Below are 20,620 nucleotides of genomic sequence, written 5' to 3'. Positions count from 1 at the left end.
AAATTTAAGGATAAATAAAAGATTCTTTTGCCAGTTCATACCTTTTCTTTCCCTGTCTTCCTTTTACAGGTGCCCAAACTAGATTTAATTTTGAGCTTCCAAGTCACAGATTGCGCTTCACTTCAAAAGTTTCTGCCACTGATATGTCAACCATTCCTCCTTCAGCAAGTCTCAACCTTCCTCCTGTCACTATGTCAGGCAAATATATCATGGAAGAACATGATACTTACTCAGACCAAATTTGGAGCATTGATGAACTACCTGCTAAGCAAGGCTATTATCTGCAGGGGAACTATTTACGTTGTGTGGCTGAAGTAGGTGTTGAAGATGATAGTCATCTTTGATAACTTGTTATTTCCGTTCTGTTACATTTCTGTATGTGCATCTTCATATTTTTTTAATAATCTGCCTACTCCAGAAGTCTCAGGTTTACCGGTCGATCCAAATATAGCATTTGTAATTGCGTGACACTGAAATAGAGTTTTCTCAGTCCTTAGTTTGATGAGCAGCCAAAATATTAAGACCACTGTATCGGAGGACTTTGAATATGTTATTTTGTGCAAATAAATAAAGAAGATATGTTTAGAAACTTTTTTTTGGAATGACAATATTTCTCATCAGTGAAGTAGACAAAAGTATATTATGCTGATGATTCAAACAAAGCGTAATTTTAAACTGAAAGCTTATGCTAACACATCAGATGATGTCGTATATTTTGCAAAAAGAAATACTGAAAAATTTAACAGCAATTTTATTATTTTAAAACTTTTATTTTTTCATTATTAGACAGCTCTATAGATAGGAGAAGCTATATATAACCTTGGTAAATGATATAAAATTTTCTGTTTGACACAGAGTGTTCTATTCACAAGTTCTATTTGTGTACCAGTTTCCACAGTTACTTTTCAAAGGGAGAAAAGTGACGCTGGCTGCTTAAAAGAAACCTATCCGGTGGGGAAAAGCAGGGCTTTTCTACTAACTGTATTTCTTCAGTCAGAAAAATAGTCTAGTGTGTTTTCAATTGAGACTTCTGATGTTTGCATCTTTATGGGAGAAGTTTAATTAGGTGCTGCTCTTTGTTCAACCCATTTGAGTTATTTCCTGGCTGAAGAAAGACCTCAGGGTCTTTGAATTTGTTCAGCGTGTAAAACAAAAGGGAGGGGCTGCTTAGCAAAAGCAAAAGGCATGTCCAAGTAGTTTTAGAAAATATCTGTATTTTAATTTTATTTAAAAAATCTTAATGGCAAATTTAAACAATCTTAGGCAGACTCCAGTTCCTTAGGAATATTCTTTAAGATTAGATTGGACACATAATAAGTTTACCATTGAAGATATCAGTAAACTTGTTCATCTACAGTAACTAGAATAATGCACTTTTAGAGGTTGACAGCTCATTTCTATTTTGCTCTGATAATGATTTACTATCTGGAATTAAGTAGCATTTTGCATACTTCCATGAACCTCAATCAACTCCTGCATTTTATTGTTTAAGCTAAACTTAAACAGGAGAATAAACTTTTTCATATAATAGTGTATGTCCTTCAGTTTTCTGATAGGCATTCACAGCAGAAAAATTGCAAGGCAAAACTATTTAATGTTCTTTTTTTATGCCAATAACAATATAATTGGACTTGAAAAGATATGCCTGAAAATTAAAAATGCATTGTTTTGAAAACATAGGTATGGTAACTGTTCTAAAGTTTTGTTCTAAAATTTTGTATTTCTGCAGGTTGGTTCCTTCGAACATAATCTCACAACTGATCTTTTAAATCATTTAGTATTTGTGCAAAAAGTGTTCATGAAGGAAGTAAATGAAGTCATACAGAAGGTTTCAGGTAAGCAGAACACTTAAACCCAACTTTTAGTAAGATCCTAAACCTTGTTTGATGGCAACATTCTATAGTTCTCGGGATGGGCTATTTATTTCACAGACACCATCATTTCGCATCTAGCACTCCAAGCAGCAGCAAGAAGCAAGCAGCTGAGCTAGAGTTTGAAGTAATAACAGAGGCTCTGAAAATTTTTGTAGCTATATCAGAAACAAGACGTTTTATTGGGAAGCAGGATAGTTTGCCATTCTGGACACTAGCCTCTGTGTCTATCTATGACATGGCTTGGCTGGGTTACTGTATTCACTTTGTTCACCTATAAAATGCAGATTGTGATACTGCATTTTGTAAAATAATGTCAGCGTATTCTTTTAAAGGAAAACAGCTGTGTCCGGGGAAAATAGTGTCAGTATTGGTATTACTTAGTGTCTAGTGATTCCTAAGTCTGATTCTTTGCAGATAATGTGTTTCAGGACTGTATGAAAAATGCATTGGCTTTTCATTAGATTGTTTTGTGTATCATGCTGTATACTGCAGAAATGACTGTTTTGTTTCTGTCATTTAGGCTGGCTTCTGTTCTCAAAAAATTTTCAGAAGAAAAATAGCATTGTCATTAAAAACCCAATTAGAGAACAGTTTCAAAATCACTCGGTGCTGTCTCTTTTGCAGTATGCAATGGAATTTGCATACTGAATTGTGCGTTCATCTGTTTGAGTAGACAGCCAAAGTCACAAAACATTTATTTTCTTACATAAAAAACTCTATCTGACTGAATCACAGTTTGCACAGCATTTAAAAATAGATCCACTCACTTTGTAGTTCTTACTGTGGTAGGAGACTTGGTCTGTGTTCAGGAGCTGAAAGCAAACAAAAAAGCTGATAACTTGTGCGATGCAATGATACTTCACTCCGCAAACAAGTTCTATCTCCTTATGTACTGGAAAAATTATTTCGAAATGATACTATTTTTTCTGATTGTGACTACTCTGAGGGGCAATGTAAGGACTGGAAGCTTTGTCTGACACATTAGTTATTGTTTGGTAGCTTTAAAAGAAAAACAGGAGTATAATTTACCATGGATGTTACATGCCAGATAAGGAGAGGAACAGACAAGCAAATAAGTAAAGAACTGTAGAAGTGTTTTGTTGTTCTTTAGGCCAAAATAAGAATTGGCAAATGGGGATAAACAGTAAGTGAATTAGAAAAAGGAAAAGCAATAATTAATAAGAAGTATTGTCTGTTTATTAAGAAATAATAATAAAGAAGTAAAAAAGAAAGTAAAATAACCAGGGGAAATAAAGGGAATATGAATTTTATTGATTATGTTTTTAGAGGAAGAAGGATGTGTGTTTGAGAGAGAATGTTACAGGATGACAAATGTGAATTAATATTGAAAAGCAGGTGATATTTCAAGTAGTTTGATTTTAACACTTTTTGAGTTGTCCTAGAAGGCTATTATAGAAATAGAGCTAATTTTTTGTGGAAAGATGCATTAATAGTTGGAAACATCGTGAGGAAAGATAAACTAAAAAGTGGTAACTAAGTGAAAGGAGTGTCTGTGTGTGCATCTACACACTCTTTTCATATACCTGTGTGTGTGTGTGTGTATATATATATTCATGCATACAAACGTACATAAAAGAAATATGCAGGTCCAGATGACATGCTCTCAAGGGAGTTAGAAAATGGAAAATGTCAGAATCCCTGAGGATTCTGAGGAAGAGGAAACAAATTTTAAACACCCTGATGTTTGTTCCAGGCAAAATGTATTAGCATTGGGTAGTAGGAGAACACTTAGGGGAAGAATAAACCTTCAACAGCTGTCGTTATTCTATTAGAGGAGCATAAAGTGGTAAAATGGAAAACCTACATTAGATTTCTTTTACAATGTTTCTCAGTCTCTAGAGTTCGATCTCTCCTCTGTTTTTATATGAGGAATTTATTACCATTGCTGGTTATTTGCTTTTCCAGACTATAAATTTGTATTGCAAGTAGCAGCCTGATGGTTTTTGAAATGTGACCGCTTCTTTCCGTATTGTGGTAATTCAGCAGGAATGTGGTCAGGTGCCAGCAGTCCATGGGTCTGGGTGCTGAATGCAGAACAAGGGGGGTGGAAAATAGCTTTTGTCCTTCTGGCTTGCAGCAAAGTAGTTTACATGGCTTGAAAATTCCAATTAGTGTAATATACTAAAGCGGGTTTTCTAATTATGGCTTCTATTGCACTAAAATATTGATTGCATATTATCCCTGTATAAAAACTGAGTAAGTACCAGTTACTTAAGGTGAAGTTGCACAGAGTAAAAGCTAGTTAATGAACAGAGCAGTTCATAATAATTCCATCTGCAAGTTGAGGGCAGTGTTGATTTAAAGACAGCTGGTGTCCGCTTTCAAACTCGTATCACTTTTTGCACTGCTTTATGTAAAGATTCAAATCCAACTTCTAATTTAGTTTCATTCAAGAAAATTATGCTCCCTTAAGGGAGAGGGTAGATGGAGAGATTTTATTTAAAAGTAGTATCTCTTTTCTTTCTTTTTCCTTTTTTTAACTGGCAAATGCTTTACAAACTTCATGAAGAAATGTCATGGCAAAAATAGCCTCTAATATGGAGGATATATGAAAGATGAGTTAGTTCTCTTGCTCAGAACCCTTGGGTTACCATTGCAGTTTTACATGATCTTAGTTAAGAATATTTGGGGGTGGGGAGAACAACAAAAAGAGGAGGAGGTTATTAAAACTATTTGGAGAAGAAAAACATCCAGATACAAAATGGAGTGACAAAAATTTACTGCTGTTGGGTTTTTTTTTTTTAATCCATCGTTTAACTGCCTATTCTTACCACCAAATAACTGTAATTAGAAGAATTGGCATATATGGCGAGAATTAATGGCTTAGCCTTTTCCAGCAGCAAGCCCTTCCTATAAACTAAGATTGAATGTAGATCAAATCTCAAGGAGAATTTAAACCAGGATTGCTCCTTCAGGTTAGGGCCTATGGGGGTATGTAACTTGGGATGAAATGTGCCAGGATGAGGAAGTAAACACAAAAATAAAATAACCGCAGAATACTCTTTCCTCCTGTCATTGAAAAATACTGATATAATTTCAGTTTCTCTTTTCATGCAGTTTGCACAGTGTTCGGTCAAGTGTTTCATTTTTGTTGTCAGATAATTAGGAAATATATTGGTGCAGGAGACAACGAATATCTTTCTGAAAACTGGGTGTTACTTCTTACAGGCTTTGAGCCTTCCTGTGGAAAGTTTCCCAGGAGGGAGCAACGTGAGACTCTGCCTCGATTCTTAGTAGAGAGCTATTAACTATATGTAACAAGCTGAATCTGCACTGATGTCTTTCATCTTCAACCTGTATTTGTTTTTATAAATCTTCAACTAGTCACTGTTTAAAATGAGGCTTAATTCATTGTCACTTTTTTTAATATCTGTTTGTTTTAAAATGTTTTCTTTGTTAAAACTCTGAATGTGTATATTTAATGTGTACAGGAGGGGAGCAGCCAATACCTCTTTGGAATGAACATGATGGCACAACTGATGGAGAAAAACCAAAAATTCTTCTTTACTCATTGAGCCTACAGTTTAAGGTAATCTTATGATGACAAAACAGTGGTCCTAGACACTGTTACTGGCTTTAGGGTTTTTATCTCAAAGCTTGCTGAATCAGGAATACTCTGCATGAAGAAAAAGACTTGAGTTTGGTTCCTGTAATCTTTTAAAATAGCTTAGTGGCATTGTATTGTGAAAAACGATTATGTCCTCTTTTTTTGCTGCACAGTGAGAAGAGTTTTTTGTTGTTTTGTTTGGTTGTTTTTTTTCCCTTCTCTTTACGTCTCTGAACCAGATCCTAATAACTTTGTACTTTCCTTATTCATTAGGGAATTCAAGTGACAGCTACAACTCCCTCAATGCGAGCTGTGAGATTTGAAACTGGATTGATAGAACTTGAACTCTCAAACAGACTGCAAACCAAAGCAATGCCTGGAAGTAGCAGCTACCTCAAACTTTTTGGGAAATGCCAGGTGGATTTAAATCTGGCACTAGGACAGATTGTTAAACATCAGGTAAGTGCTCAACATCTTTGCATGTGGTGTTCATAATAGTGTGTGATTAAAAAATACATAACCAAGCAAGAGGCTGTCTTACACTGCTGTTTTTTTTCTGATCTGGCTGTGGAATGTGTGTAAAGTGTAGGGGGGCTGGGGAGGGTCTTGGTTTTTTGTTTGAGGTGTTTGGTTTTTTTTTTAATTTTTTGGTTGGTTGTTTTTTTCAGCTTGTTTTCTGCTTTTTATAAAAGTTTAAGCATTCTGCAGCACACAGTTGTGGAAATTTACTTCCTGAATATGCTCTCATATTCTGTGAAATAGTCGTTCAAAATAAATTTTCTTACTTGAGTCAAGAAGGGACTGAAGATGACTTTTCAGAAGAATTAGCAAGTCTTCATTATGAAAGCCAGTGTACATGAATAAAAGATGGAAGGAGTCAAGTACGGGCTCTTCCCCCCCGCCCCACACTATTAATATCTTAGAACTCACTAGCCCTTTGCAACAGTAATGGCCTTGCTACTGAGTCAAATTCAAAATTTTCATTGATATTGCTATTATTTTTAGGGTACATGAATGAAATAATAAGATCAGACAAGATCCAAACTTGGCTAGACTACATTTTGACCTAGTTTGTCTGTCTTAGTTTGACAGTTGTCTCTCTTGTATTCTTAAACCCACTGTTACCTGGAATCATTAATTCTATGACATGAAAATATTTTGTGATGCGTAGAAACAAACATACACAAATCTTAGAACCTATAAATCTACTGTCACAATAGAGGATCTGGATATATAAATAGTTATTTTAGTTAACATTTTATGATAAATAAGGGAAATAAAACTGCGCTCAGAATTTAATGTAAGAAAATTGAATATCCTCAAAGGAACTTTGGCTAGACGACAAAAAGGGGAAAGAAGACATCTTTACTTCTTGTTGTAATTTTACATTTTGTCAAATGCAGTAATTTGATTATTTTTTCCCCCGTCCCTGAACTCCTCCCTGCTGCAAACCCCTCCCCCTTCCCATTTTTTGAACATTTTAAGGTTTATGAAGAAGCTGGCTCAGACTTTCATCAAGTTGCCTATTTCAAGACAAGAATTGGATTAAGAAATGCTCTCCGAGAAGAAATCAGTGGCTCATCAGATAGAGAAGCTGTGCTCATTACTTTGAACAGACCAATTGTTTTTGCTCAGCCTGTGGCCTTTGATAGAGGTATTGAAGAGACAATTGCTACAAGTTTGTCTTCATACTGAGGAAGCTATATATTTTTTTTTCAAAGAGGCTTGATTATTCAAGATTTAGTATATTTCATGTTAAATAAAAATGTTAGGTAGCTGAGAAATTTAGGAGATCTACTGCATACCAACAAGTTAATAATTTCTAATGTCAAAAATTCCATTTGCTGAGGGGATTAGTTTTGAGATGGTTTGGAGAAAGTTGCTTTTGTAAGTCTTCGCAAATGAATAATGCTGAGAACAGCATCGCTTTCTGTATTTTAATGTGTTAACTTCGATACTAAATGATCGGCTTTGTCCATCTTGTCCTTTGCGGCATGAGCCTCTTCACTACATCCTGAATATGTGTGTGTGTGTCCATTGTTGTACACTCACTGTCTTAAAGTAATGGAGAAACCGTAAAAATGAAAAAAATGAACTTTATTTAGTGCATGTGCTCTTTTTTTTTTTTGTACATGTTGATTTCAATTAAGCATTTCTGGTTTCTTCATAAAGCTGTGCTATTTTGGCTGAACTACAAGGCTGCGTATGACAACTGGAATGAACAGAGAATGGCTTTACATAAAGATATTCATATGGCCACAAAAGAAGTAGTAGATATGCTGCCCGGAATCCAGCAAACCTCTGCGCAGGCTTTTGGGACCCTCTTTCTTCAGCTGACTGTCAATGACTTAGGAATTTGCCTGCCCATCACAAACACACCTCAGGTAAACAAAATGCCTGAAGCAATGTGACTATTAGTAGGCTGTGGAAATATCCATTTGTATGTGGCTTTTATGTCCATAAATGTAATTTTTCATCACACCAATGCAGAAGTCATAGGATGCTGATAATTGCACTAGTGACATTGCTTGTAATAGAAATGGTGTTCTCATTTATAGAAGAACTAGGTTATGCATGTTTCAATTGGTGAGTGTGTTTTGGGGAAACGAAATGGGTTCTTGTTTACACCACATACGAGCTCAGCCTTTTAGAAAGTCCTTGGAAATGTTTCAGATGGAACATATTTTCTTGAAAGCTTCCATCACAAATTCCAATTAATACTTTATTTTTCATATTATTGTTGATAGAAGAAGAAAAACTCTGAAAACTGTTGGCTTTAACATGATGTTCTAACTCGTTTGGTTAATTAAAACAAGGAATAAGAGTATGAATAACTATTTGAGATATATAGATATATGTTTTTGAAACAGTTACTTTTATTTAGGAACTCAAGCTGGGTTAAAGATCTTTAAAATGCAGTCATTGACAAAAAGTGTATCATTGTAGTATAGGGTAAGTCTAATACATTACACAGGATGATGTATTCTTTAATCTGCAGTTAACTAGTTTCTGTATTAAAGTAATGCCTACACAGTGCATTGTGCGGTGTGTTAATGCAACTTGATCTGTAAGGGAACGTGCACTGCATTATGTTTCTGGAATACCTTTGAGTCTTAAGTTTAATGATGAATGGCTCAGTAATGCATTCCCAGGGTAATGCTTTGTGGCCATGCAGCTGCTCCTTCCCTGGCTGTGCAGTTTGCCGAGTTCCTTAACAACCATGATCCAACACATTCCCCAATTTGACATTTAGCTCTGCGTATTGATTCTTTCTTCACATAGAAAGTACCTAAATCAGTGAACGTAGCTTTCTTGAAAATCTGTTTGTTTTCAGTTAAGAAACAATTCTGTGCAGACCTGTATTCCCTCTGTTCTTCCTTTCTTAGAAATGACTGCAGTTATGCCTGTCTCTTCATATATAAGGTGAAGGTGTGATCTGCACCTCTTAAGTATAAAAGTGAAAATACTACATTGCCAGTTGACAGCAGTTTAAAAAACACAACGAAGCAGTGGAGCATTATTAGGTTATATAATGTTAGATGGCTTTGAGAGAAAAGAAGCTGGCTCAGAGGATTGGATTCAGAGACTGTTCCTATGTTGCACTAGGAGTATTCTTAATGGGGAATAATTCCAGAACAGGAATGAATCATTTTAACGATGTTGAAGGAAATAGTCACAATACACAGAAATGTAAAGGAGTAATGAGGCCAATAACCTAGAAGTCATAACGACATAACATTTTGATTGTGAATCTTCTATCTGGCAGCTACGGACAAAAGCAGATGGCATTTTATGCTCTATGTGTTACAAATGATAGTAAATTATGAAAAATACATTCTGGCTTATGAAGTCTTACGCTGTGTATAGAATAGCATGTTTACAATATCTATACTGGATCAAAAGAAGTCTAGCTTTATAAAAGGGAATACGTGGGCTTTTTTGCAGGTGAATAGAATTATAGACCTTCCATTACAAAGGACTGGAAAATGATCAGTCAATCTGTGTACTTAAGACTCTGCATAACTGTAGATATCAAAATAAGCATAAAAAAATCACGTAAAAATTAAAGCTACTTTTCATTGTTGTTCAATCAACTCGTGTGCAACCCTTCCTGGAGAAAAGAATCAATCCTGGGCTTGTGTTCTGTGATCATGGGGCCATGTGGTTCGTAACCCTTGATCGTCTAGTCCTTGATCAAACATGGATTTTCTTTCCTTTTCCAGATGAGCTTGATTCCCAGTGCCCTAATATATTTTCAGTGTAGGTGTTGCATTTAGAAAACAACAATGCAAGACAGATGTGATGCTTTTGAAACTTTCTGCAGAGAAGGAAAAATAGAAGGAGATATGAGAAGGGGATCAGTTTTCTAATAGAGAAAGATAAACAGCATTTAATGCATGTACAATATCACTTTGACATTGCAATAACCAGTAAATTCTCTCTGTGATTTTATTTTCCAGTCTAACCACACTGCAGATCTTGACACTGGCTCTGCTTTAGTCCTGACTATTGAAAGCACGTTAATCACTGCCTGTTCCTCAGAGTCTTTAGTTAGCAAAGGTCATTTTAAAAACTTCTGTATCCGCTTTGCTGATGGCTTTGAGACAAGTTGGGATGACTGGAAACCAGAAATAAGAGGAGATCTAGTTATGAATGCATGTAAGTGGGTGTGATTTGCATATTGGACAATAGCATTTCAGATATAAATCCACTTTTACCTTTCCTGTGACTTTTAAAACTGCTGAACTTTCCCCAAAAAGATAAAGAAAAGACTTTGGCCTTTTGAAAACAAAATAATATGGATCTAAAAGGTTGTATTCCTTTCTTGTTGTCCTTTATTAATAACTTTGTTGCTATATGTCTCATTGTAAGCATTGTGAGCATTCTGTCTGAGAGATGTTGGAAGAGTTGGATGCATTGCTTTTATATAATTTTGTAAAATCCCAGTAAGTTTTTAATAGTTTAATATAGATGACTTTCATTTTTATATATTATCTTTCATTATGGTGAAGATTCTAGAATTTATATGGAATTTTAAGTTGATATAAACTTGGATGTTACCAAGTAGATTCACTTTACTCAATAAGAACAGTCATTCAATGGGAATTAAAGCTAAACCTCCTATCCAACACCATTCATGCTTTAATTGTGGAGGGCAAGAGACTGAGGTGGAATTTGGAAGGGCTGATCTAAAGCAACTTTGACTATCTGCCTAATCAATGTATGCACTTCATATGCTTCATATAGGTGTTGTGCCAGATGGTACGTATGAAGTATGTTCTAGGACAACAGGACAGGCTGCAGCAGGTAATACACTTTTTAATAAATCAAGTCCTATATAAATAAAGCATTCATGAAATACGAATTTTAAATCCTTTAACTATGTTGTAATTTAATGGGTGGTTTGTTTTTTTGTTTTGTTTAGTATCTTGTTTTCCTGGTAAAACTCCGCAATGTTTTTATTTGCTCCATCTTTTTAAGCTATTCCATGTTTTGAGTCACATCAGCAACACTGGTTTTAGATTTTTACCTGCCGGAAAACACACGGTGCATATGTGTTTGTTCCTTGGTTGGAGAATAGTCCCTTAAAACAGCAATGTTGTCCTACTGCTTCCTGTCCTAGAGACTGCTAAATCTTCCAGTCCTTCTAATGCTCAGACCTCACCTCTTCCAGAGACGGCTTCTATTCTTCCCAAACTCCCTCTCTTCCCAGTCTCTCCTACTGAGTTGTTTGGACATTCTCCAGAGGCCTCAAAAATACCTGCCAGTCTCTGTCTTGGTCATCGTACCTGTTGCTTGCTTGCTTCTCATCTCTTTGCCTAAATGTTGCAAATGTCCCCATAGTTTTGCTCATTGTCCTCCGTGTACTTTTTTGTGCTGAGGAGACATAAAAATGAAACACATGCTGCAACTACTAAAAATTTACCTCACATGGAATTGTGAATGGTGAAAAACAGGATGAATCCATTTAGAAGGAAAAACACTATCTTGTGTAGTTCCGTTTAAAGCAAATTCTGTATTTTGATACTGAAAGGTGGCACTCATTAGAAAAATTGTGGAAAGACAGGGTATTCAGCAAGCATGTTACACATGTATTATAACATCTTCCAGCATCATTATTCAAGACTTGAAACTGTAAATAGGTCAGCATTTTTACATGCAGATAGACATCGTTTAGGTTTCTTGCTGTTAGAAATCCTGTTCTGGAATAGTATACTTGGCTGAAACTGTAAGAGCTGATGATGAGATGCTCTCTCCTGGTCATCAGCTTGGCTGGGGGGAATGTATTTTCATTAGGTTTGTCTGTGTGCATCACCTGTTAAAGAAATATTAACTTCGTAGCTGAGAAGTACTTCCAGCAAGTATTTCAGTTGTAGAATATGTTTTCCTCAGAGTGGGCAGAAAAGACAGTTCTTTGTAACTGATTGTCCTGGTTTCGGTGGTTAAACCACAACACCGATAAACACTGTCTTGGCTAACTAATACATAACTCAAAATGGGGGATTTTTTAAAAGAGGAAAAACTGGTTAAACTTTTTTTTTTTTTAAAAAAAACAGAAAGTAGTAGTGCTGGAACCTGGACACTGAATGTGTTATGGAAGATGTGTGGTATTGATGTCCACATGGATCCAAACATTGGGAAGAGACTGAATGCTTTAGGCAACACCCTCACAACATTGACAGGAGAAGAAGATATAGATGATATCGCTGACCTCAACTCTGTAAACATAGCTGACCTTTCAGATGAGGATGAAGTTGACACTATGTCTCCCACTATACATGCAGTAAGTGAATCGACCAAAATAAGGGCTACTAATTGGAAAAGGCGTGACAAAGTCTTCGGTCAAATGGAAGGGTCTTAGTCTTGAGTCCAGCATGCTACTCCTTATAGCTCATATAACTCTTGTTGCAAATCAAAAAAATTTGTGTGTTAGTTTTCTAACTCCATATTTCAAAGGCAAGAAATCACAGATCATATTTCTACTGGTGTTATGTGGAAATATTGATTTGGATTTGAAAATATGGAGACACAATACCTAACTCCAGGTACCTGAATTGGAAAAGCTGTGGCCGTAGATAGGTTTTCTGGAGAGTTAAGGTACTAACGTGAGCAAATTAGAAAAAACTTTTTTTGGTACTTCTACCCAATATGCTGCTGACCTTGCTTTTCGGTTTCACATAAAAACGTTTTAACAGATGTTCTTTAATGGCTATCTTAAATAGCCAACAGTGAAAACGTTATCCCAGAACACTAATGTGCCTGTTTGTTGTTTAGAAATCAGGTGGAGGTTCATTATGTGGAGATGCACGCAAGCTAACATTTGGGCAGCGGATTGTAAATCACCTGCTGGGTTTGAGCCCCCCAAACCATCGATACTCTGTTCCTGTAGAATATCTATTGGGGTCAGCGAAGTGTGATTCTCTTCAGTCTAGCAGATCACATATGAAAGCAGGCAGATCCTGCTCATGGGGACATGTATGTAGTAGTTACAGTGTGTCTAACTGAATGATGGGGTTTGGATCACTGGAAAAAAATCCAATCAGCTCCCTTTTGAGATGAAACTGATTCTTTTGCATGCACTAGTCCAAATTTTAAGGTGTGATTGTTAAATCGCACTGATGTCCATTTTTTGATGAGGACATTAATTAAATGTTTATTTTAAATAGGAGATTGTTGATCACCGACGGCAGGGAGCTTCTAGCATCCAAGCTGGAGAGCAGCGAGGAAGAAAATTTGTGAAACGTTTAGTCGATATTAGAGAACTCAATGAGCAAGCTAAAGTTATTGATGACTTGAAGTAAGTTGGGTTTTGCTTTAACTTGCACAAAGTTTGGGAATAACAAACTGCAGCTAACTTTTTTCTTTTCTGCTCTTATCACACATCTTGAGGCATTGTGATGGTCAAGTGGAAGTCGTTGTCTTTATTTAAAAATAAAAAATTGTCCTTTTGGATTCCATGAGAAAAAAACTATATATGCAAGTACTCTCTCAAATTCTGAAGTTTTTCCCCAAGTGTCAAATTAGTCTATATTCTTTTTGGTTCTGCATTACAATGGCTGATTATAATCAATTTCCTATTCATTCAAAATCGTAGTTCCATCTTGATTTATTATCATGGTGATTACTTTAACAAAATACATTACTTTGTAACTGTAATAAGCTTAGTCTCGTTCACCGGAAGAAGAAGAAAAATATTTATATCGACTATTTTTGCATCTTGTGGGTGATATTTTAAAATTATATCTCCTATGCTGTACTTGAGAAAACCCTGAAGAAAGAATTATTTCAAATTTCATAAATGTCATCTGAACTTCTTCTGTGAATTTTATTAATAATTTTTCGCAGTCATGGTTTGTTGGGCTTGCTTCCCCCCCCCCCCCCCCCCCCTCCCCTAGGACAGACTTACTATAAATGGATCTGTCTGGGATGGATATAGAGAGCTTGGTAATTATGTGTTAAATAATGAAGAGGAGACACGTTTTACTGCTTGTACTTGGAATAAAACTGCTGTCACCATTCAGAGGGCAATTGTATCTGAACTTTGGATTTTAGGTTAAATGTTTCTTCTAATACGAGTTCAAGAATCAAAATTATGTTTTATGCCTGCCTTTTCTCAGTTTATGAATGCTTCATTAAACTGTGATTCTTTCAAAATAGCAGTTGCTTTACAGAGTTTTTAAAATTATTTAGCGGTGTGTTTTTTCTGCAGAAGGTAATCTGCTCCAGAAGGCTGTCACTAGTGTGATAGGGCTTTGGACTGGTTCAGCAGAAGGATTTTTCTTCATCCTGCTGGGGATTCTCAGATTTGTCCATTATGTTTATTTTTAATTAAACAGCTGTCATGTGATTGAAAGTGTATAGGAGGTCCTTAATCTAGTTGTTACAACTAGGGCTTTTTAAATAAGAGAGTTGCTGCATAGTCATTCTCCACCTTAGTTAGCATCATGGTGGCACTGTTGTTTGGGGGTCTCCTTGCATGCTAGTTTGTTCTACATCCTCTCTCTGCTCTGCTAAGGCACTTGGAGACAGAAACCTTAAAATCAAAGAGTCCTCTTAAGGACAAAATATTATACCTGACAAAACGTTGTATCATGGAACAAGAATAAATCCTCTGCAGCTATATTGGGCACTAGTCATAAGTAACAACTGAAAAAAATGAGAAAATGGGATAACTCCAAAGGAAAGCAGAACATCATTGCAACACAGATTTTGAAATGGTGAAAATAATGTCACCTATTTGTAAGATAACTCAGCCATGACTTATCCCCAGAAAATTAGGTGCAAGTGAAGGAACTATAAATCAAGAAATTCAGCGCTATCAGCAACTGGAGTCAGTGGCTGTGAATGATATCCGCCGAGACGTTCGTAAAAAGCTACGGAGATCCAGTATGAGGGTGAGCAGTATTAAGTTACTTTAAAAAATGATAGCACTTGCATTGCATATTTCTTTTCTGCATGTTCATTAAAGCAAAGAAAATATTAGTAATGGAAAAGGAAGGTTAAGAATATCAAATAGTTCAGCAACTTTTACCTTTAGTAGAGGGCGGGGAAAGGTTTTTCTCCCTTGTAATAATGGTGATAGGAAAATTGAAATTTCACAGATACTGTAACGTAAATGGATTTATTTGCACACTCACAAGACATAGTCAGAAAATGTGTATTTGAAGATGTCATTTACTCCTTCTCTTAGCAGATTTTAAAATGATTCCTTATTGGACTGATGAATGCAGAGGCAAGCATGTTAACTGCCTGGGCAAATGACAGATACCTACTGTATTCCACTTGGCATGTGTGCTTTCTATAAGTGTGTCTTATATATAAATATATAAATATTTGCAGAGTTAGGTGATGTAAAAATAAAAACAAGCTACTAAGGACAGACGCTAGAAGAAACTGGACAAAAAAAACAAGCAGTGTTGCTGGTAATCCACAAACATACGTGGCTGTTGACCCAGACCTGATAACAAACCTGGCAAAACATTATTTTCAGTGTGTCCTAGTGCATGAGCTCCAAGTATGATTCTTCGTTAATAAGAAAAGATCTTCAAATAGTAATCTGTTTGCAGCTCTTTCTCAGGTGTTCTCATCTTAGCTCATGTTCTTCTGTTATTGTAGTGGCAGCTAGGAAGGATGTCCAAGTGATCAGATTATTAGCTTTGGGCATACTTTTCTCCTGGCAACAGGACATTACCAATTCCAGCAAGTGTGAAAAGTGAAGATGTATCCAAAGGCAAGATGAAGGTGCTGGGAAATGCTGATAATGAGATGCATTTTAACTATTACGGAACAAAAAAATCTTTTTACTTTACTGGCACACCTGTGTAAAATAGTATTTTAGCTTGCCAGAGTTGTTCTCTGTTCTCAGTGCTGCATTTAAATATTATTTTTGTTTTAGGCTGCCTCCTTGAAAGACAAATGGGGTCTCAGCTACAAACCCAGCTATAGCCGATCTAAGAGTATTTCAGCATCAGGAAGACCACCTCTGAAGAGAATGGACAGAACAAGGTAAGCTTCTGGGAATTTGAGATCTATGATAGCAACAACAGCATATGTAACAGAGGAAACATTGGACTTTGGCCCGAAGAGTCCTTTTACTATAGGCAGCAGCTGTATGTGGTGGAACTGAATAGGAGGAGGTCATTTTGGAAGACAGGCATGTTCTATAAAGCAACTTTTCACCTTTTTTTTGAAACTTCTTTTTTGACAGACTTAGTAGTATGTCAAATGAGGAGAAGTTTCATTTCTACAACAACTTAGGGTTTTTTACAGAATCCTGTTTTCAAGATGTACTTAAGAAACATATATAAGGAAAAATGGCATAGTGCAATCATTTCGATTTCTACACTTGATTTGCAATGATCTGCCTTAAAAAAGGGCTATTGTAATGAGAAGAAGAAAGGGAGATTTTTTTTTTGTGAATGATAATTTTCTTTTTATCTCTTCACCTGTATAATGTGTATTGGTTTTGTTTCATCATTTAATGGCTGCTGAGCAAACTGTAGTTGTATAATGATGCCTCCTAGTAAAGTGTTCGCTTTGGTTTTAGAATACATGTGTTTGAGTCTATTGCTCCTGTAGATCCAGCTGAAGCATTCAAAGTTTGGAATTGAAAATGTGTTGCATTATTATGTATTAAAAATAAAAGATTTGAAAATTAAAAAGGTGGAGAGAGTGTTAGAAGTCTTTGGACTTTTTTCTATGAGAATAGAATTCTTAATAGAAATTTGCTTCAAATTTGAATACTTATGTAGAAGTGAATAGAAATTTATAAATAATCCAGATGTGAAAATATCAGACAGCAGATATTCCAGCATAAAAACAGCTTTATAAATACACTAAAGTGAATTTTTCGAGGTGCCCTTGAAAAGGAATCTTTCTTCTGAATTAATTAACATTCTTGATAATTAAAGCAGAGTAAGTGTTGAAGGCATGAAGGTTCTAGTTCAAGATCTGTCAGATGAAAACCACTTTCATTTTACCTTTTCACAAGGTTATCTGAAGAGAACCAGAAATTGTATGGAAAAGATAATGGGGCTTTTCTGTTGCTCTATAAGAAACACAAAGTTCTGAAAAACTTAATGAGTGCTTTGGTGGTGAATGAAAAGTAGTATGCATATACTATTAAGGCCAAATAATTTGTTTCAGTTGCATCAGAGGATACATAATCTGCTGACTTGCTTTACATCCTATGTGGCAGATCACAAATATCTTCATTTTCTATAATTTCTGCATGGTGACTCAGGATTGAAAAACTTGCGTAAAGAAATAAGGAGAGATTGGCTAGCGATAGTCTACTGGCCAAGTAATGTGTAGCTTCCTTCTCTTTCCTTCTCCCTTTTCATGTACCTAAGTGCTTCAATTATGATTTTATATTTTCTTCCATAACAAAATTGTAAGTACTGACTGTACTTTTTTTATTGCCATATATTTGTGTAGTTAAATGTTTGCATGAACGTAAAATCCTGTAGTAAAACTCAACACGCAGTTGTGTTTTGGTTTTGCTTATAGCTCTCGACTAGGAGACAGTGAAGACCTCCCAGATATCCGTGTAGATGCTGCATCTCCTGGGCCAAGAGTAACTTTCAACATACAGGATTCTGTAAGAATTACTTTATATGCCATATAATTCTATGTCCTGTGCCATGTGGTCACAAGTTCATGAGACAGGCATAACTAGGCAGACCTGAATTGCTTGTATGTTTTTGTGTGTCTGTTTGTCTTAGTGTGTGCCTCAAATTATGGATGTGTTTTTGGAAGATAGATTTGTTTTGATAGAAGCCACACGTGTTTTTGTTTCTTAACACAGAAATTAATTGAATCATTAGAGAAAATATCTGAAAATGGTATTTTTTTTTCCTTTTTTAGACTGACACAGTAGTAATACAACTGTTTTGGAATTTTTATCAGAAGTGTGCAAAAAATCATCTAGTATTTTTTGTGTTTGAATATATTTAGAGTTTTGGAAATGGGTATTATTCAGTTTGCCTGTAGCCCTACAGGTATATCCTTCTGTGTGTTTGAAATGGATTGTTGAATCTTTGGTTTTGTTTGTTGCAATGTTTTCTCATTTTTAAAATGTTCCTATTATGTTGGTTTTGCATGGCTGAGATTATTGTAATTGTTTTAATTTATATTTTTTTTTCACTTCTAATTAAGTTGAATAAAACAGCTTTGGGGATTGCACAACAATCCAGCTGTCCAGGGGAAGGGTATTTTCAGGTATTTTTCAGAAGAAATAAGTATTCTTTGCCAGAGAACTAATTCATCTCACAGGGAGCTGCTTTTCAATGTTTCATCTCTTTTGCATTCAGCTAAACAGAATGTATATCAAATTTGAAAATATTTAAATTTAGATATGTAAAGTAAGCAAAAGAACATGATTGATTGTTGATGAACTTTCCAGAGTGTTTCTACACCCTTATGTAGACCTAAAACTTGCTAGTTTTTGTAAAATGGATTATTGGAATTTTGTTTGTATATTTATGAAGACTGATCAAGGCTGATGTAAAGTGACGTGAGTCTAGCCTTGAAATGTGCTGTAGAAGAGGAATTTAGTGTGTGTGCCTTCATCTGTTACACTGTGTTCCAAGATCGCAGGCATCCACGCCACTACAAAATAATTGCTAGGTGGGAGGACATCTTCTCACACTTTTATTTCTGTTGGAATTCCTATATTTAATGCAGAGTAAGACATTTTCAAATAATAGTGAGTAAGCAATGTGCCAAAACTTAATACCCAGAGAACAAATGTTGGAGTTTAACTGCTTAAAAAAACATGTTTAGGGAAGATAATAAGGATTTTTTTTTTCTTAAAAACCCAACAAAAACCAAAAAAAAAACCCAAACCAACAAAAGCAAAACAAAACCAACCAAACAAAAAACCAAACTCAAGAGATAGTAACGTACTTTTTCTCCCTTCCAATCCACCTCACACTCCCAGGAAATAAATTCCTATTTCTGAGAGAGAGGTGGAAATGAAACATAGACATGTGCTTTGCGCATTTAAATATGTTCACATTTAAAAGCTATCCTACCTTTTTTTGTTGTTGTTATATAGAAGCCCAGTTAGCTTAAGTTTTGTTGGCATAGCAAAATGCTATCAAACACTTAGAGGTATCAAATGTTGAATATTAAAAAAAACCAAAACACTTTACTGACATTATAATTGCAGTTCTTCAGCAGAGCTCTTCTTTGAATTTGCAGACGATGTCTGTGTAGCTCTGTAGTAGCTGCGAAGGTAGTGCTGGTGTTAAACTAACACTTCTAGATTTTTTTTCACAGGCATTTTAAGAAGTTAATGTTTGAAAATCGCTTGTGTGGTGCTTGTGACGTGCTTTATGTGAGAAACAGGAGGCCCCTTTTGGAAATTTGGCCTGTTAAAGCACGTGTGCCCAAGAGCACCGCCCAGAACTGCAAACTGGTGTCGTACATTCTGTGTTAGCATTCTGCATGCACGCCTCACTAATGCTCCTGGGTGCCTCACCCCTCTACGAGGTTCATGATGATTTTTGCTGTCTTTTGTTCTTTTCTTTCAAAATATTTTTTAAATTTAAATGAGATGTTTCCATTCCTTCTGATCATGTGAATTGGTCAGAGCATGATACCTATTTAGCTAACAGATTGAGCTCAATCACTAGGCAATGGCAAATGTCTCCACACCAAGCTTTCATTTCTTTTTCATAATCCGTCTTGCAATTTCTACACCTGCTGCCTCTGTATTATGAGGAACTTGGGAGTGAGAGTTTCTCATAGCACTTTTGCTTTTTTATTTCCAGAGCTATCTAATGCATTCTCGATGGAAACGGTATTTGTGGAAAATTAATATCTTTTTGTCTTTTTATAATCAGTTTCCAGAGGAGACAGAAATGGACCTTTTGTCTGTAACTGTTGATGGTCCCTCCCATTACTCATCTACTAGTGAAGGCTCATGCTCGGTATTTGGTTCACCCAAAACTCCAGTAGTCTTCTCACCCGGCATTCCCTTCCAGCCTGAAGAAGGACGCCGGGATGACAGCTTATCATCAAGCAGCGAGGACTCTGAGAAGGAGGATGACCATGAGAGAGAGAGGACGTATTTTTATAGGAAACCACCGTAAGTAATGGTCCTAAGGAAGGACACAGAAATCAAGAAAATAGACTTGAAATATTGACTTTAAAGCTACAAAATCTGTTACTGCTGAAGGATTGAATTTTGCCTGAAGTGTGTATGCGGAAGGCAGGGGAGGTTGTGTTTGGCAGAGGTGACTGTGAGGGGAGGAGGAATTCTGATCTGAAAAGGACGCAACTGTTAGAAATTTCAGGACTTGGAACAGAATAAAAGAACTTGGAAAGTGATTTTTTTTTGAGGCAAGGGGCAGGTTTTAGTGGGACTAAGTGACATATTTGTCAAATACAGCATAACTTTCAGTTTTATCCAGTGATTATACCTCCACAAAGTCCATGTAATAAGTAAATATTTACAAATATGAAAATTATTGTATATATCTTTTCGTTCCTTTTCGTGATTGAGTATTTAAGAAAGGCTTAGTTCTTCGTAGTACCCTGTACTAAGAAAGGATACTTAGCAATGTGTTAATGGAAGATGGATCACTGTATTGCTGTGTATCACATAGGGCTTTTTCCAGAGAAGTTCGTAAAAAATTATATACTGAGTGTGGGCATAGTCTAAGAATGCCTC

The 20,620-nt window shown here is 35.8% G+C and overlaps 1 protein-coding gene across 16 annotated transcripts in view; it reads left to right on the top strand.

Annotated features, from left to right (window-relative positions):
* BLTP1 (bridge-like lipid transfer protein family member 1) overlaps positions 1 to 20,620 on the top strand; it is a 129,229-nt gene that overhangs the window by 85,090 nt on the left and 23,519 nt on the right. For 11 of the 16 annotated variants that reach the window (XR_012673628.1, XM_075150228.1, XM_075150229.1 and 8 more), the window contains 15 exons: positions 70 to 314; positions 1,730 to 1,835; positions 5,327 to 5,424; positions 5,716 to 5,901; positions 6,928 to 7,096; positions 7,615 to 7,826; positions 9,903 to 10,101; positions 10,690 to 10,749; positions 12,000 to 12,226; positions 13,110 to 13,240; positions 14,714 to 14,837; positions 15,839 to 15,948; positions 17,452 to 17,542; positions 18,100 to 18,162; positions 19,791 to 20,035. Coding sequence is in view for 15 of the 16 variants with exons in the window: in XM_075150228.1 (XP_075006329.1) it covers positions 70 to 314; positions 1,730 to 1,835; positions 5,327 to 5,424; positions 5,716 to 5,901; positions 6,928 to 7,096; positions 7,615 to 7,826; positions 9,903 to 10,101; positions 10,690 to 10,749; positions 12,000 to 12,226; positions 13,110 to 13,240; positions 14,714 to 14,837; positions 15,839 to 15,948; positions 17,452 to 17,542; positions 18,100 to 18,162; positions 19,791 to 20,035 (2,266 nt within the window). In the remaining variant the exon portion in view is untranslated. Of the gene's footprint in view, positions 1 to 69; positions 315 to 1,729; positions 1,836 to 5,326; positions 5,425 to 5,715; positions 5,902 to 6,927; positions 7,097 to 7,614; positions 7,827 to 9,902; positions 10,102 to 10,689; positions 10,750 to 11,999; positions 12,227 to 12,717; positions 12,919 to 13,109; positions 13,241 to 14,713; positions 14,838 to 15,838; positions 15,949 to 17,451; positions 17,543 to 18,099; positions 18,163 to 19,790; positions 20,036 to 20,620 lie in introns of all 16 variants that reach the window. The other 5 variants (XM_075150231.1, XM_075150230.1, XM_075150241.1 and 2 more) reach the window with 4 other exon arrangements.

This window comes from Calonectris borealis, chromosome 4 (genome assembly GCF_964195595.1).
Source record: "Calonectris borealis chromosome 4, bCalBor7.hap1.2, whole genome shotgun sequence".
Taxonomy (NCBI): domain Eukaryota; kingdom Metazoa; phylum Chordata; class Aves; order Procellariiformes; family Procellariidae; genus Calonectris; species Calonectris borealis.
Note: the sequence above shows the minus strand (reverse complement) of the source record. Positions and strands in the feature narration are given on the sequence as shown.